Below are 15949 nucleotides of genomic sequence, written 5' to 3'. Positions count from 1 at the left end.
GCGCCGTAGGCGCGGGCACAGGCCTCCAGCACCGCCACGTCCGAGTGCCGCTGCACGAGGCAGTCCAGCTCCAGCAGGGCCGAGTCCAGGTACTGCGGGAGGCGGGGTGGGGGGCAGACGACCGCTCAGGGACCGTGGCACGGGGCCGACGGGAGAGGTGGGGGGGGGGGGGGCGTTGGGGGTCGTGGCACCGAGGGAAGGGTCGGGAGGTCGTGGGGTCATGGCAGTGAGGGGAAAGGCCGGGGAGGTCATGGGGTTGAGGGGGGAAAGATCCGGGGTAAGGGGGTCATGGCACCGAGGGGAAGGGTCGGGAGGTCGTGGGGTCATGGCAGTGAGGGGAAAGGCCGGGGAGGTCATGGGGTTGAGGGGGGAAAGATCCGGGGTAAGGGGGTCATGGCACCGAGGGGAAGGGTCGGGAGGTCGTGGGGTCATAGCAGTGAGGGGAAAGATCGGGGGTCATGGCACCGAGGGAGGGAGGTTGGGGAGGTCATGAGGTTGAGGGGGAAAGATCCAGGGTCAAGGGGTCATGGCACTGAGAGGAAAGGCCAGGGGTCAGGGGTCATGGCACTGAGGGGAAAGGTCGGGGAGGTCATGGGGCTGAAGGGGGAAAGATCCGGGGTCAGAGGGTCATGGCCCCGAGGGGAAGGGTCGGGAGGTCGTGGGGTCATGGCAGTGAGGGGAAAGGTCGGGGGTCATGGCACCAAGGGAGGGAGGTCGTGGTGTCATGGCAGTGAGGGGAAAGGTCGGGGGTCATGCAACCAAGGGAGAGAGGTCGGGAGGTCGTGGGGTCATGGCACCAAGGGGGAGAGGTCGGGGAGGTCATGAGATGGAGGGGGGAAGATCCAGGGTCATGGGGTCATGGCGTTGATGGGAAAGGTTGGGGGTCACAGGTCATGGCATTGATGGGAAAAGTCAGGGGTCAGGGGTCATGACAGAGGGGGGGAAGGTCGAGAGGTCATGGGGTTGAGGGGGAAAGGTCAAGACATCATAGGGTTGAGGGGGAAAGATCCAGGGTCAGGGGGTCATGGCACCGAGGGGAAGGGTCAGGAGGTCGTGGGGTCATGGCAGTGAGGGGAAAGGTCGGGGGTCATGGCACGGAGGGGGAGAGATCAGGGAGGTCATGAGACAGAGGGGGAAAGATCCGGGGTCAGGGGGTCATGGCACTGAGAGGAAAGGCCAGGGGTCAGGGGTCATGGCACTGAGGGGAAAGGTCGGGGAGGTCATGAGATGGAGGGGAAAGATCCAGGGTCGTGGAGTCATGGTGTCAATGGGAAAGGTTGGGGGTCACAGGCCATGGCATTGACGGGAAAGGTCGGGGGTCCGGGGTCATGACAGTGAGGGGGGGGGAAGGTCGAGAGGTCATGGGGTTGAGGGGGAAAGGTCAAGACATCATAGGGTTGAGGGGGAAAGATCCAGGGTCAGGGAGTGATGGCACTGACCAGGAAAGGCCAGGGGTCAGGGCACTGAGGGGAAAGGTCGGGGAGATCATGGGGGTGAAGGGGGAAAGATCCGGGGTCATGGGGTCATGGCACCAAGGGGAAAGGTCGGGGAGGTCATAGAGTCAAGCAGGAAACTGCCGGGGAAAGGTCAGGCTATTGAGGGGGAAAGCCTGGGGATGCCTGGGTCAAGGGGAAAGGTCATAGTTCAGAGAGTTGAGGGATAAAGGACCAGGGAGAAGGTCAGAGGTTAGGGGAGGAGGTCAGGAGCCAGAAGAAAGGGCCAGGTGGGGTCATGAGGGGGACATGGGGCCAAGAGGAAGAGGTCACGGGAACTGTGAGTCGGTCTGGACCCTCCCACCACTATGGGTGATGGCCGCACCTGCGGTGGGGACAGCGTGGGCAGAATGTTCCAGTAGCCGCCTGGGCCCCCAGCGTCCCCCTCAGATCCCACCTCTCCTGCCCCCCGCCCCGACCGTACCCACACGCAGGGCACAGCCCACAAGCTCCCGGGGCTTTACCAGTTTCTGTGCCCACGGGCACCCTGAGGACGAGACCCCAGGGCGCCACCCAGAACCAGGCATCTGACCTTCTCGCCATGAAAACTCGAGACAGCGGTCGGTGCCTCTGTCTTCACAGCCCTGCCGGTCCTGCCCTGTCATCGGGCCCCACCACCCACCTCGAGCTGCAGGGAGGCATTGACCAGGTGACCCAGACACCCCCAGCGGGGCCCGGGCCACCGCCCTGGACAGGGGGACGCTCCTCCAGCACAGACCAGCACGAAAAAGCAGCCTCGGAGGCGTGGCGCCCCAGGCCTCGGGAGGGTGGCAGGACACAGGGGCAGACGATGATGTGGCGGCCGCCGTGCCCCACGCCTGCAGCCCGGGGAGGGGGACCGCGGCCCCCACGGGCAGAACGCAGCGGGGAGGGGCGGAGTCCCGTGACTCACCGAGCCCAGGCCGTCCTTGTCATACACGTCCAGGTTGCAGTACTGCGGGATCTGCAGGAGGGGCGTCACCTTCTCCTTGTCCGCGGCGAACTGCGCACAGAGCAGGCGTGAACGGGCCTTCCCGGCCTCCCCGCGCCCCCGCCGCCTCCCCGCCTCCCCGCCCCCTGACCTTCCCCGCCCCGCACCTTGGACAGCAGCTGGGGCAGCACCTTCACAAAGTGTCGGCTCATGCTGGCACGCTCACGCCAGCGGCGGGTCCCGTCCACCTCCCTGGCGGCCTGTGGGCAGAGCGAGCGTGGCCTGAGCCCACGGCCGACCCGTGTGAGTCTCGCGGTGGCCCTGGGACCGGCCGACACGGGCCCAGATCACACCCAGGCAGCGCTGCCCCCACATCACAGGTGTAGCTCCAGAGTGCTACTCCGGGGGTTTGTTCCAGAAACGCTAGTTCACGTGCGTGGAAACCGTCAAGAAACACTGAGTCGTCTCCCCCAAGTTCTGGCCTTACGGCTCACCCTCGTCCGGTAGGACTGGGGTGTCGTTAAAAAGAGACATCAGAGGACAGAGCCAGACACGTGCACAGGGGAGGACGTGACAGCCACATGAAAATAGAAGGACAGCAGGGACGTGGCCAAAAGCCCAGGGATGCCTGCAGCCCCACAAGCTGGAAGAGGCAGGAAGGACCCTCCCCTGGAGCCTCTGGAGGGAGCACAGCCCTGCCTGGATCTCCGTGGCCCTTCCCTGGCTGGGTGTCAGGGGTCCTGTCCTACCTGGAACTCAGTGGCCCTGCCCCTCCTGGATCTCAGTGGTCCTGCCCTGCCTAGATCTCACTGGTGCTGACTGGATCTCAGTGGCCCTGCCCCTCCTGGATCTCGGTGGACCTGCCCTGCCTGGATCTCAGGGGTCCTGCCCCTCCTGGATCTCAGTGGTCCTGCCATGCCTGGATCTCCGTGGCCCTGCGCCTCCTGGATCTCCGTGGCCCTGCCCTGCCTGGATCTCAGCAGCCCTTCCCTGCCTGGATCTCAGTGGTCCTGCCCCACCTGGGTCTCCGTGGCCCTTCCCTGCCTGGATCTCAGTGGTCCTACCTAGAACTCAGTGGCCCTGCCCCTCCTGGATCTCAGTGGCCCTGACCCTCCTGGGTCTCATTGGTCCTGCCCTGCCTGGATCTCAGTGGTCCTGCCCTACATGGACCTCAGTGGTCCTGCATTGCCTGGATGTCAGCAGCCCTGCCCCTCCTGGATCTCAGCAGCCCTGCCTCTCCTGCATCTCAGTGGTCCTGCCTCTCCTGCATCTCAGGGATCCTGCCCTGCTTGGATCTCAGTAGTCCTGCCCCTCATGGATGTCAATGGCCCTGCCCTACCTGGATCTCAGCAGCCCTGCCCACCCTGGATCTCAGGGGTCCTGCCCCTCCTGGATCCCAGTGACCCTGCCCTGCCTGGATCTCAGCAGCCCTGCCCCTCCTGGATCTCAGGGGTCCTGCCTCTCCTGCATCTCAGGGATCCTGCCCCACTTGGATCTCAGTAGTCCTGCCCCTCATGGATGTCAATGGCCTTGCCCCACCTGGATCTCAGCAGCCCTGCCCACCCTGGATCTCAGTGGTCCTGCCCCTCGTGGATCTCAATGGTCCTGCCCCTCCTCAATCTCAGCGGCCCTGTCCTCATGGATCCCAGTGGCCCTGCCCTGCCTGAATCTCAGTGGCCCTGCCCTGCCTGGATCTCAGGGATCTTGCCCCAGCTGGATCTCAGAGGCCTTGCCCTGCCTGGATCTCAGGGGTCCTGCCCTGCCTGGATCTGGCCAGCCCTGCCCTGCCTGGATGTCAGACTCTTCTCCTCCAGAGCTGGGGCAGGACGCCCAACCCCCGTGGTCCTAGGTCCACTCGGGTGTGATCTTCTGTCCCAGCAGCACCAGAGACCCACACAGAGACGATTCGGGGGCTGGCTGACACACTGCCGTGTCCGGTGTGAACCAGGCGGGGGGGACTGTGGGGTGCCCCCCCGGGGAGGCGGACGGCTCACATGGGAACAGCTGGCAGAGGGCTGGTAGCGGCAGGAGGGGCGGGCAGGAGCTGGGAGGCACAGGCAGCGAGACCTACCTGGGTGGCCGGGAGCCCCGCCCGCAGAGCCAGCGGCCCAGTGAGCAGCTAGCGCACCAAGCACAAGGCAGCAAGCGATCGCGCGGCCGCGCGGGTGGGGGTGGGGGAGCCCCGCGAGCCCGAGGCCGCAGCGGGCACCCCCAGAGCCCCGGCACTGATAGCAAGGGCGCAGCAGCCACAGCCAGCGGTCAGCACAGGGGACGAAGCGCATCCGGGCGGGGGCGGGGGTGGCACTGACTCTCTTGCCCAGTTCGCGGCCAGCAGGGGGGTGGCCCTCTGCGGCCTGTCGCACGGCGGCCACGAGGATCTCGATGAGGACTCTCTCCTGCTGGCTCGTCAGCGCTGCAAGGAGACGGGGTCCGGTCAGCGCCCTCCGAGCCTCACGGGGACACACGGCGCTCTGGCCGCCGCAGGGCTCTGAGGGGCCTCGGGGAGCCGGGCGCGGGGCGAGCGTGGTGGGGCCCCCGGGCACGGCCACAGGCCGACGGCTCGTGGGCTCAGTGACACACAGACCAGAGCCCCCGGGGCCAGCCCTCCGCTCAAACCGCACGCAAAGGGACCCCCTGTCACCCGTTCAGGTCAACGTGGGACCTGGCGCTGGCCCGGGCTGGGACAGACGCACACGTCCTCAGGGCAGCACCCGACGGGACCGCAGACCGGGGTTCACCTGGCTTTGCCCCAAAATGCTAGGACGCGGGTCTGAAACCATCCAGCTGACCACACGTCTGCTCACGGAGCGTTCTGCACTGGCTTTTGCTCCAAAGTCACACCCACGCGGAACCTCACAAAGGGACCTTGTGGGAAAATCGAATCTTTGCACATGTGATTAAGTGAAAGACCCAAGATGAGGTCAGCCTGGATGAGGGTGGCCCTAACCCCAGGGACAAATGTCCTTATAAGAGACAGAAAACGACACAGACACAGAAGAAGCCCTGTGGAGGGGCGGGGACAGACGGGAGGGATGCGGCCACGAGCCCAGGGACGCCTGGAGCCCCAGAAGCTGGAAGAGGCAGGGAGGACCCTCCCCTGGAGCCTCTGGAGGGGGCACAGCCCTGCCTGGATCTCAGCGGCCCTTCCCTGCCTGGGTCTCAGTGGCCCTGCCCCTCCTGGATCTCAGCGGCCCTTCCCTGCCTGGATCTCAGTGGCCCTGCCCCTCCTGGGTCTCAGTGGCCCTGCCCCTCCTGGGTCTCAGTGGCCCTGCCCCTCCTGGATCTCAGTGGCCCTGCCCCTCCTGGATCTCAGGGGTCCCGCCCCTCCTGGATCTCAGCGGTCCCGCCCCTCCTGGATCTCAATGGCCCTGCTCCTCCTGGATCTCAGTGGCCCTTCCCTGCCTGGATCTCAGTGGCCCTGCCCCTCCTGGGTCTCAGTGGTTCTGCCCCTCCTGGATCTCAGTGGTCCTGCCTCTCCTGGATCTCAGTGGTCCTGCCTCTCCTGGATCTCAGGGGTCCTGCCCTGCCTGCGTCTCAGGGGCCCTGTCCCGCCTGGATCTCAGGGGCCCTGCCCCGCCTGGATCTCAGGGGCCCTGCCCCTCCTGGGTCTCAGCGGTCCTACCCTGCCTGGATCTCAGTGGTCCTGCCCCTCCTGGATCTCAGGGGTCCTGCCCTGCCTGCATCTCAGGGGCCCTGTCCTGCCTGGATCTCCGTGGCCCTGCCCCTCCTGGATCTCCGTGGTCCTGCCCCTCCTGGATCTCAGTGGTCCTGCCTCTCCTGGATCTCAGTGGCCCTGCCCCTCCTGGATCTCAGTGGACCTTCCCTGCCTGGATCTCAGTGGCCCTGCCCCTCCTGGATCTCAGTGGCCCTGCCCCTCCTGGATCTCAGTGGCCCTTCCCTGCCTGGATCTCAGTGGCCCTGCCCTGCCTGGATCTCAGGGGTCCCACCCCTCCTGGATCTCAGCGGCCCTTCCCTGCCTGGATCTCAGTGGCCCTGCCCCTCCTGGATCTCAGTGGCCCTGCCCTACCTGGATCTCAGTGGCCCTGCCCCTCCTGGATCTCAGTGGACCTGCCCTGCCTGGATCTCAGGGGTCCTGCCCCTCCTGGGTCTCAGTGGCCCTTCCCTGCCTGGATCTCAGTGACCCTGCCCTGCCTGGATCTCAACAGCCCTGCCCCTCCTGGATCTCAGTGGCCCTGCCCTACCTGGATCTCAGTGGCCCTGCCCCTCCTGGATCTCAGTGGACCTGCCCTGCCTGGATCTCAGGGGTCCTGCCCCTCCTGGGTCTCAGTGGCCCTTCCCTGCCTGGATCTGTGACCCTGCCCTGCCTGGATCTCAACAGCCCTGCCCCTCCTGGATCTCAGTGGCCCTGCCCCTCCTGGATCTCCGTGGTCCTGCCCCTCCTGGATCTCAGTGGTCCTGCCCCCCCTGGATCTCAGCGACCCTGTCTCTCCTGGGTCTCAGTGTCCCTGCCCTGCCTGGATCTCAGTGGCCCTGCCCCTCCTGGATCTCAGTGGCCCTGCCCTACCTGGATCTCAGTGGTCCTGCCCCTCCTGGATCTCAGTGGACCTGCCCTGCCTGGATCTCAGGGGTCCTGCCCCTCCTGGGTCTCAGTGGCCCTTCCCTGCCTGGATCTGTGACCCTGCCCTGCCTGGATCTCAACAGCCCTGCCCCTCCTGGATCTCAGTGGCCCTGCCCCTCCTGGATCTCAGTGGTCCTGCCTCTCCTGGATCTCAGTGGTCCTGCCTCTCCTGGATCTCAGGGGTCCTGCCCTGCCTGCGTCTCAGGGGCCCTGTCCTGCCTGGATCTCAGGGGCCCTGCCCCGCCTGGATCTCAGGGGCCCTGCCCCTCCTGGGTCTCAGTGGTCCTGCCTCTCCTGGATCTCAGTGGTCCTGCCCCTCCTGGATCTCAGGGGTCCTGCCCTGCCTGCATCTCAGGGGCCCTGTCCTGCCTGGATCTCCGTGGCCCTGCCCCTCCTGGATCTCCGTGGTCCTGCCCCTCCTGGATCTCAGTGGTCCTGCCTCTCCTGGATCTCAGTGGCCCTGCCCCTCCTGGATCTCAGTGGACCTTCCCTGCCTGGATCTCAGGGGTCCTGCCCCTCCTGGATCTCCGTGGTCCTGCCCCTCCTGGATCTCAGTGGTCCTGCCCCCCCTGGATCTCAGCGACCCTGTCTCTCCTGGGTCTCAGTGTCCCTGCCCTGCCTGGATCTCAGTGGCCCTGCCCCTCCTGGATCTCAGTGGCCCTGCCCTACCTGGATCTCAGTGGTCCTGCCCCTCCTGGATCTCAGTGGACCTGCCCTGCCTGGATCTCAGGGGTCCTGCCCCTCCTGGGTCTCAGTGGCCCTTCCCTGCCTGGATCTGTGACCCTGCCCTGCCTGGATCTCAACAGCCCTGCCCCTCCTGGATCTCAGTGGCCCTGCCCCTCCTGGATCTCAGTGGCCCTGCCCTACCTGGATCTCAGTGGCCCTGCCCCTCCTGGATCTCAGTGGACCTGCCCTGCCTGGATCTCAGGGGTCCTGCCCCTCCTGGGTCTCAGTGGCCCTTCCCTGCCTGGATCTCAGTGACCCTGCCCTGCCTGGATCTCAACAGCCCTGCCCCTCCTGGATCTCAGTGGCCCTGCCCTACCTGGATCTCAGTGGCCCTGCCCCTCCTGGATCTCAGTGGACCTGCCCTGCCTGGATCTCAGGGGTCCTGCCCCTCCTGGGTCTCAGTGGCCCTTCCCTGCCTGGATCTGTGACCCTGCCCTGCCTGGATCTCAACAGCCCTGCCCCTCCTGGATCTCAGTGGCCCTGCCCCTCCTGGATCTCCGTGGTCCTGCCCCTCCTGGATCTCAGTGGTCCTGCCCCCCCTGGATCTCAGCGACCCTGTCTCTCCTGGGTCTCAGTGTCCCTGCCCTGCCTGGATCTCAGTGGCCCTGCCCCTCCTGGATCTCAGTGGCCCTGCCCTACCTGGATCTCAGTGGTCCTGCCCCTCCTGGATCTCAGTGGACCTGCCCTGCCTGGATCTCAGGGGTCCTGCCCCTCCTGGGTCTCAGTGGCCCTTCCCTGCCTGGATCTGTGACCCTGCCCTGCCTGGATCTCAACAGCCCTGCCCCTCCTGGATCTCAGTGGCCCTGCCCCTCCTGGATCTCAGTGGCCCTGCCCTACCTGGATCTCAGTGGCCCTGCCCCTCCTGGATCTCAGTGGACCTGCCCTGCCTGGATCTCAGGGGTCCTGCCCCTCCTGGGTCTCAGTGGCCCTTCCCTGCCTGGGTCTCAGTGACCCTGCCCTGCCTGGATCTCAACAGCCCTGCCCCTCCTGGATCTCAGTGGCCCTGCCCTACCTGGATCTCAGTGGCCCTGCCCCTCCTGGATCTCAGTGGACCTGCCCTGCCTGGATCTCAGGGGTCCTGCCCCTCCTGGGTCTCAGTGGCCCTTCCCTGCCTGGATCTGTGACCCTGCCCTGCCTGGATCTCAACAGCCCTGCCCCTCCTGGATCTCAGTGGCCCTGCCCCTCCTGGATCTCAGTGGACCTGCCCTGCCTGGATCTCAGGGGTCCTGCCCTGCCTGGATCTCAGTGACCCTGCCCTGCCTGGATCTCAGGGCTCCAGCCCTGCCTGGATCTCAGTGGTCCTGCCCTGCCTGGATCTCAGGGGCCCTGCCCCTCCTGGATCTCAGTGGCCCTGCCCTGCCTGGATCTCAGCAGTCCTTCCCCTCCTGGATCTCAGCAGCCCTGCCCCTTCTGGATCTCAAGATCCTGCCTGGATCTCAGTGGTCCTGCCCTGCCTGGATCTCAGTGGCCCTGCCCCTCCTGGATCTCAGAGGTCCTGCCACCCCTGGATCTCAGCGGTCCTGTCCTGCCTGTATCTCAGACTTCTGGTTTCCAGACCTAAGACAGGATGGATTCTCATTTAACCACTGGGTTTGAGATCATGTGTCACAGCCAGCCTGAGAATGTCACACATGGGTCTCCTGCCTAGTCTGTCATGTCCTGGAGCTAGCCCTATGAGCCCAGGCATAGCAGGAGCAGGACCACAGTCAGAGCCAAGAAACGCAGACCACACAGCTGGGCCCCAGAGATTTCAGTCAGAGGAAAGGAGGCATCCCCATGACAAAGAAACAGGCCCCTTCAGGGACCCCAAGGAGCACGGTCAGAGCTGCGGGTCCCTCCAGGAACGTGACAGGCCTGGGCTACGTCATAAATGGCACCGGGACTCCTGGCTGTGGCCGACGACACCTGTGTCTGCCGAGGGGAGTTTGGCAGGGAGGACGGGCTGTCTGCTGGGCCTGGAGGGGCAGGCGAGGGCACCCCAGCTGCTTGGGGGCTCATCCGCTGGGCACTCTGCCCACCGTGCACCCTGACTCTGGGGCCCGGTCTTTGGGCTTCAGTGGCCCCCAGGCTGATCCTCTTATGGCAAGTCAGTCTGTGGCCCTCGTCCTGTGGACCCCACACTAGAGCCCTGTGACACCCCAGCCTCGAGGCCTGAGGACCCCTCACCGCAGGAAAGCATGGGTATGCTCCCCAAGCAGCCACTCAGGGAGCGGGTGCAGCACAGGAGGCTCGACAGGGCTGTGTCACTGCCTATATGGACAGACACTTGGCAGGACGGAAGCCTGGGGGCAGTGGGACATGGGGAGGAGGGAACAGTGAGACACCAGGAGGGGACAGCAGGACACGGGGGGGACAGCAGGACACGGGGCAGCACAGCAAGTCACAGAGGAATAGGGATGTCAGGACACGGGACAGCAGGACACGGGGGACAGCGGGACACGGGCAGCAGGATACGGGGGACAGCGGGACACGGGGGACAGCAGGACACGGGGGACAGCAGGACACAGCAGTTGGTGGGTCACAAAGGAACAGGGACGGCAGGACGGGGACAGCGGGGGACAGCAGGACACAGGGATGGAAGGACACGGGACAGCGGGACACAGGACAGCAGGACACAGGGACGGAAGGACACGGGGAGACAGCAGGACACGGGGGACAGCGGGACACAGGGACAGAAGGACACGGGACAGCGGGACACAGGGGGCAGCGGGACACAGCAGCCGGTGGGTCACAGAGGAACAGGGACGGCAGGACGGGGGATGGTGTGCCTGGCAGGGACGGCCGGGAGGCCAGCGGGATCGCTGGCCCCCATCCACGACTCAGAGCCGGCCTCTGGCCACGCTCACCTTGGCGCCCGCCACGTGGCTCCAGCAGCAGGGCCGTCATGCACTCCCAGTTCCGGACCAGGGCGGGCGCCGCGTCCCACAGGCCGTCCACCAGGTATGGGACGTGTCTGTGGAACTGACAGGGACGGGCCACACGTGTAAAGTCGTGACGACGCGGAAGGAAAGACACGATGATGTTACAGGAACACACGATATGTGGGACGGGGGACAGTGAGGACACGGCACGTGTGATGACACAGGCAGGGGGACGTGTGAGGACGCAGGGGGACACATGACAGCACGACGTAGAAGGAATGCGTGACAAGGACGAGAAGGATACGTGACAACACGGGGGGACACGTGACAACGGGGGATGTGTGATGACACAGAAAGGACACGCGACGTGAGGGGCGTGTGATGACAGAGGAGACTCGTAATGACACAGGCAGACGCCTGATGACACAGGGGACGTGTGACAACCAGGGGTGGACACGTGGTGACACCTGGTGGAGGGGACACGTGAGGACATGGGCAGGAACGGCCCCCTCCCCGACCCACCCGTGTGGTGGACACGTGAGGACAAACGGGGACACCCACCCAGAGCCCTGACGCCCGTGTGCCCGCGGCAGGCGTTCACACAGGAAGCAAGCCCCGCGTCAGCCGGACGCAGGACGTGGCACGGGACACGGGGCGTGGGACACGGGACGTGGCATGCAACGTGGGCTGCAGGACACGGGTCCAGGTCCCTCCCGCGACTCGGACAACCCCGGCCCCGGGCCCTGTGCTGCCACACCCTCACCTCGCCCTGCAAGTAAAAGTCGATGAGCGTCTTCATGTTCTGGATGTTTCTGTCAAACTCGTCGGGAGGGTTTTGACCAAAGAACCCTTCTTGGGGCGGAGGGGCCAGGAGCCTAGTGGGATCAGAAGGAGCGACCCCAGCATCAGCCTGGACGGGCGGCTCCCCGCACCTGCTGGTGCCCGAGGTGCTGTGGCTCCCTGCACGCACACGCGCAACGCAGTGAGCTGGGGAGCAGGCACGCCGGGAGGCCACGGGCGCAGGACACGGCCCAGGGAGGAAAGCTCTAGAATGACTTCTGTCTGTCCGACTCAGGCCAGCACTGCAGCGGGAACAGACGACAGGACTGCCCCCCGTTGCCGCACGTCAGACCCCCAAAGGACGCGGACCCCCGCCTGAACGCAGACCCATTAGGGAGGGCGACACAGCCAGGTGGCCCAGGACAGGACCTCAGGCCGGTGGGGGCCCTCGAGGGGGCCTCTACCACCTGGTCAGACCAGTGCGGGAAGGGGCGCGCCTGTAACGCGGATCAAGTCCCCCAGCCACGCGCGTCCTTTGCGCTGCCGTTCCCATCCATCCTGTCCTGTGCCTCGGGGCCCACACCTGCTGTCCTGTGCAAGCCCTGCTCGGGGGCCCTGCTGTTCCCCTGGTCCCTGGGGCCTCCCGCTGCCCCCACCCTCCTCCATCTGCGAGTCCACCTGGCAGGACGCGGGAGCCCCCCCCCCCACCAAACATCACGGTGACATCACAGCCCTGGAGACACCGTCACGTGTTCCGGCCTTACCTCTTACAGATGAGCTCGCCCGCGGCGGTCGCCATGGGCCTGTAGGCCGCGTACACGAACTGGAACAAGAAGACGTACTCCATGGATGAGAACACGCCCACGTAGTGCCTGAGGGGAGGCGCGCGTGAGTCCGGGGCCCGTGCACGCGGGACACGGCCACAGGCGCCTGTCCCCGCGGAGAGCGAAGGGAGGCTCTTCGCTAAATCGAGGGCCCCAACCTCGGCTTCCCCTAGACATGCCCCCCGCCCCTGCAGTTCCTGCCGGACCGAGCTCCCCTGGGGCGGCCCGCGTCCCAGGACAGGAGCTGAGGCCGCGCGAGAAGGACCCACGTGAGCCAAGACGACGTGAGCAGCCTCCTGGGAAGGCCTCCCCCCCGCAGGGCCTCCGTGTCTGGGTTCCTTCCCCTCCAGCCAACTGCTAGCCCCAAAGGAAGGGAAAACCACTCTGTCCTCTCCCATGTGTGCACCTGAGCCACCTGTCACCTGACCCTCCCCAGGAGAGCGCTCTTGACTCCAAGCAGGCGACCGAGAGGGGGCGCACACAAAGGGGCAGAGGGAGACCCCGTGGGGGCCCACACGCAGGGGTGCACATGGAGAGGCGGCGGACGACCCCACGGGCGTGCACACGCAGGGGCGCATACACAGGGGCAGCGGGCGACCCCGCAGGGGCGCATACGGAGAGGGGAGGCAACCTTGCGGGGGCGCACACGCAGGGGCGCATACAGAGAGGCAGGAGGCGACCCCGCGGGGGCGCACACGGAGAGGCAGGAGGCGACCCCGCGGGGGCGCGCACGGAGAGGCAGGAGGCGACCCCGCGGGGGCGCACACGGAGAGGCAGGAGGTGACCCCGTGGGGGCGCACACGCAGGGGCGCATACAGAGGCAACAGGCGACCCCGCGGGGGCGCGCTTGGAGGGGCAGCAGACGACCCCACAGGGGTGCACACGCAGGGGCGCATACGCGGGGGCAGCGGGCGCACACACAGGGGTGCATACGTAGAGGCAGCAGGCAACCGCGTGGGACGCACACGCAGGGGCAACTATGCAGGGCCAATCACTGATGCGCAGCAGGCGGGCACACAGGGGGCGACCACGGACAGGAGGCAGATGTCCACGGGCACCCATACTGGGAGCAGTCAGGGGATGAGTGGGGGACACCCCTGACACCACCTGGGGGGACGTCACCAGTGTGACCGTTTATCCAAACGCATCCAGTGAACCCGCGTGAGCAGAGCACAGCAATGTGCAAACACAGCCGCAGGGACGTTCCCACACCGGCAGAAACACAGGCAGGTGGCCTACCCGCCTCCCGGTCTGGGCTTTGAACGGTGGTGGACGACCTCTGATGCCTGGGGGACAACCCCGGGGAACGCCTGCGTTTGTCCTCGGGGTTCTGGGCACACAAGGAGCACCCTTGGGGGGTCCGAGTCAGCCCTGAGCTTGACTTGTCCAAGTCAAACCCCAAAGCCGCCTGGTTCTGTGCAACGTGGGGCACACGGGCTCTGCCCACGACCGAGCCTAGTTAGCGGGTGCCCAACCAGGGCTCGGAACGTGGCTGCGGCCCCAGGACCTGGGAGGGGGACTGCCCAGGGTATGAAAAGATGGACGCCTCGGCTGGGAGTCAAGCCGGGCCACGTGAACTGCCTCCACGTTTTGTTACGCGGACCTTCGAGTGATTAGATGTGGCCCACCACACTGGGGAGGACAATGTGCTTTACTGATCTGGGGATTCACGTGTTAACCCATCTGGGGACCTCCTCACAGATTTTCTGGAATCACGTGGGAGCTGCCCCCTCCAACCACGTCAGCAGTCAGGCTGACAACACGGCATCACCCATCGACACTTCCTCGTGAGAGTGTGGTTTCTGACCATGGACTCATCGCAGACCGTCACTGAGTGCAGGAAGCCAGACACGTGGTACGCCACGTCAGAGCCTGTTCTGTGTGCCAGTGTCCGCTGGGGGGTGGGGGGAGGGGGCGGCTGGGGAGCAGACGGGGGAGCTCAGGTCCCCGCCCGGAGGGCTTTTGCATACACGTGTCGGAAGCCACACGGGTAAGAGCTTCTCCAAGTCAGTATCAGGGGACACGCGGCCCCACGGCCCGCCTGCACAGCACCCTGGACAGGAGTCCACGCAGACACGCTTTCGCGAACCGGGCCACTGACCCAGATCGTGGCACTTGTGTGGGCTGGCTCTGTCCAGACGGCTCCCTTGTAAAATACGCCACCTTATCACCCAGCCACTGCCCTTGGGCGGTGGCGCAGGACGGGTGCTGGGTGGCCCCGGCCACTGGCGGGACCTCCGCGCAGCACACGGTAAGTCGGCTGCTCGTCCCCGTCTCTGGCTGCGACAGCCTCCATCTGTCTGGGCCGCGTCGGGGTGCACACCCAGGGAGGGTCGGGCGCCCACCAGGGCCCCACTCCGTCCTCCGCACAGGGCAGACAGACGGCACCACGCTGGCCTTCAGGGCACGAGACGTTCCCATGGCACCAGCCGCAGCATTTAGGCGTGGCGGCCCAGCAGGAGGTCGCGTCCCCGTGTCTCCCGTTCCAGAGACGTCTCACATCAACGTCTGACACCTGACTCGACGAGGCGGCTGTCACCTGCAGTGTGTACCCGTGTGTATCCGGCCCAAGTGCACACGGGGACCCGGGAGCTTCCAGAAGGTTCTGCGGACCTGGCCGGGTTGCAGCTGCCTCTTGTACACCAGCACCTTGGCCCCATCAGAGCCCCTGATGCAGGGCGGCGGCAGAAGGGACCCCACAGGGAACCCCCGAACCCCCGAACAGGAAGCCAGGTCCCGACAAGCCCTCGCGTCGCATCGTACGCAAGGGCACCGGCCACAGAGGTCTCCGACTTAGCAGCGGTGCAAACACACCCCAGGATGCGAGCTGACCATCACGCGGCTACGCGGGGGGCGGGGGGGGGGGGGGCTGCACACCGCACACGGTCACCCCGCGGTCCGCCAGCGGCACACGCAGTCACTGCGCGCCCAGCGCACCCGGCACGCCACCCACGTGGCCTGGAAACGCGCTCTGGACGCAGGATTCCGCACGGACGCACGGTTCCGCACGGACGCACGGTTCCGCACGGACGCAGGGCCACGCACGGACGCACGGTTCCGCACGGACGCAGGGTTCCGCGCGGACGCGGTGCTCTGCACAGATGCAGGGCCACGCACGGGCACACACGGCTCCACACGGCCGCAGGGCTACTCACTCGGATATAAGCCGCAGGAGCTGCATGCACTCGGACGTGATCTCCGGCTGCCTGTCCTGGGTCATCGACAGGATTCGTTTCTAGGGGAAGCGAGAGAACACAACAAGCCCGCTTGGTTCCGGCACCGTGGGCGCCTCCACGTGCACAGAGGACGCGGCGGGGTGGGGCCGGGCCGTCCCCTCGGGCGGGCGTCCCGCACACCGTGAGGGTCATGGGGCCGCATCCCTGGTCCCCGCAGACGCAGGGAGCGCGCACACGGTGATGTCACACGGTGGTGACAACCACGTGTCCCCAGAGTTTGAGCGTCCCCAGGCGTCAGCCGCTGATGTGGACCCACGGGGAGACGGAATTCCTCGGCACAGAAATCGGGAGGCAGGAGCCCTGGAGCCTCGAGGCTGCCGGAAAGCGCCCCTGACCACACCGAGTCTCCGGAAGACGCCAGCCACCTGCGCACCCAGCCCTTGGGGACATGAGCTCCGCAGGACGTGTGCGCCTCCCGCCACGAGCCTCCGCAGCCCTTCTCTCCTACGTAGGTGACTTTGCACGACCCTTGCGCTCACGAAGGGGCCGTGGCTCCCGGTCGGTGCACAGGTTGGGCACTGCGCTGTCCTCCATGGGGAC

The 15949-nt window shown here is 66.1% G+C and overlaps 1 protein-coding gene and 1 long non-coding RNA gene across 2 annotated transcripts in view; both read right to left on the bottom strand.

The window, feature by feature from the left end:
* Window positions 1-10: 10 nt before the first annotated feature.
* On the bottom strand, window positions 11-4556 carry LOC122235443. The gene is made up of 4 exons (XR_006213523.1): window positions 4475-4556; window positions 2571-2663; window positions 2386-2475; window positions 11-92 (listed from the first exon to the last, which is right to left on the bottom strand). It is a non-coding gene; the product is annotated as an uncharacterized LOC122235443 (long non-coding RNA).
* Window positions 4557-4678: 122 nt separating this feature from the next.
* Window positions 4679-15949, bottom strand: part of LOC102968499 (cohesin subunit SA-2-like) — a 46705-nt gene continuing 35434 nt past the window's right edge. Inside the window, exons 13-16 of the mRNA XM_042975207.1 lie at window positions 15329-15408; window positions 12114-12221; window positions 11333-11444; window positions 4679-4816 (exon numbers count right to left, since the gene is read on the bottom strand). Coding sequence (XP_042831141.1) covers window positions 4811-4816; window positions 11333-11444; window positions 12114-12221; window positions 15329-15408 — 306 coding nt within the window. The 3' untranslated portion in view covers window positions 4679-4810. The remainder of the gene's footprint in view (window positions 4817-11332; window positions 11445-12113; window positions 12222-15328; window positions 15409-15949) is intronic.

Source organism: Panthera tigris, chromosome X, assembly GCF_018350195.1.
Source record: "Panthera tigris isolate Pti1 chromosome X, P.tigris_Pti1_mat1.1, whole genome shotgun sequence".
Lineage (NCBI taxonomy): Eukaryota > Metazoa > Chordata > Mammalia > Carnivora > Felidae > Panthera > Panthera tigris.
Note: the sequence above shows the minus strand (reverse complement) of the source record. Positions and strands in the feature narration are given on the sequence as shown.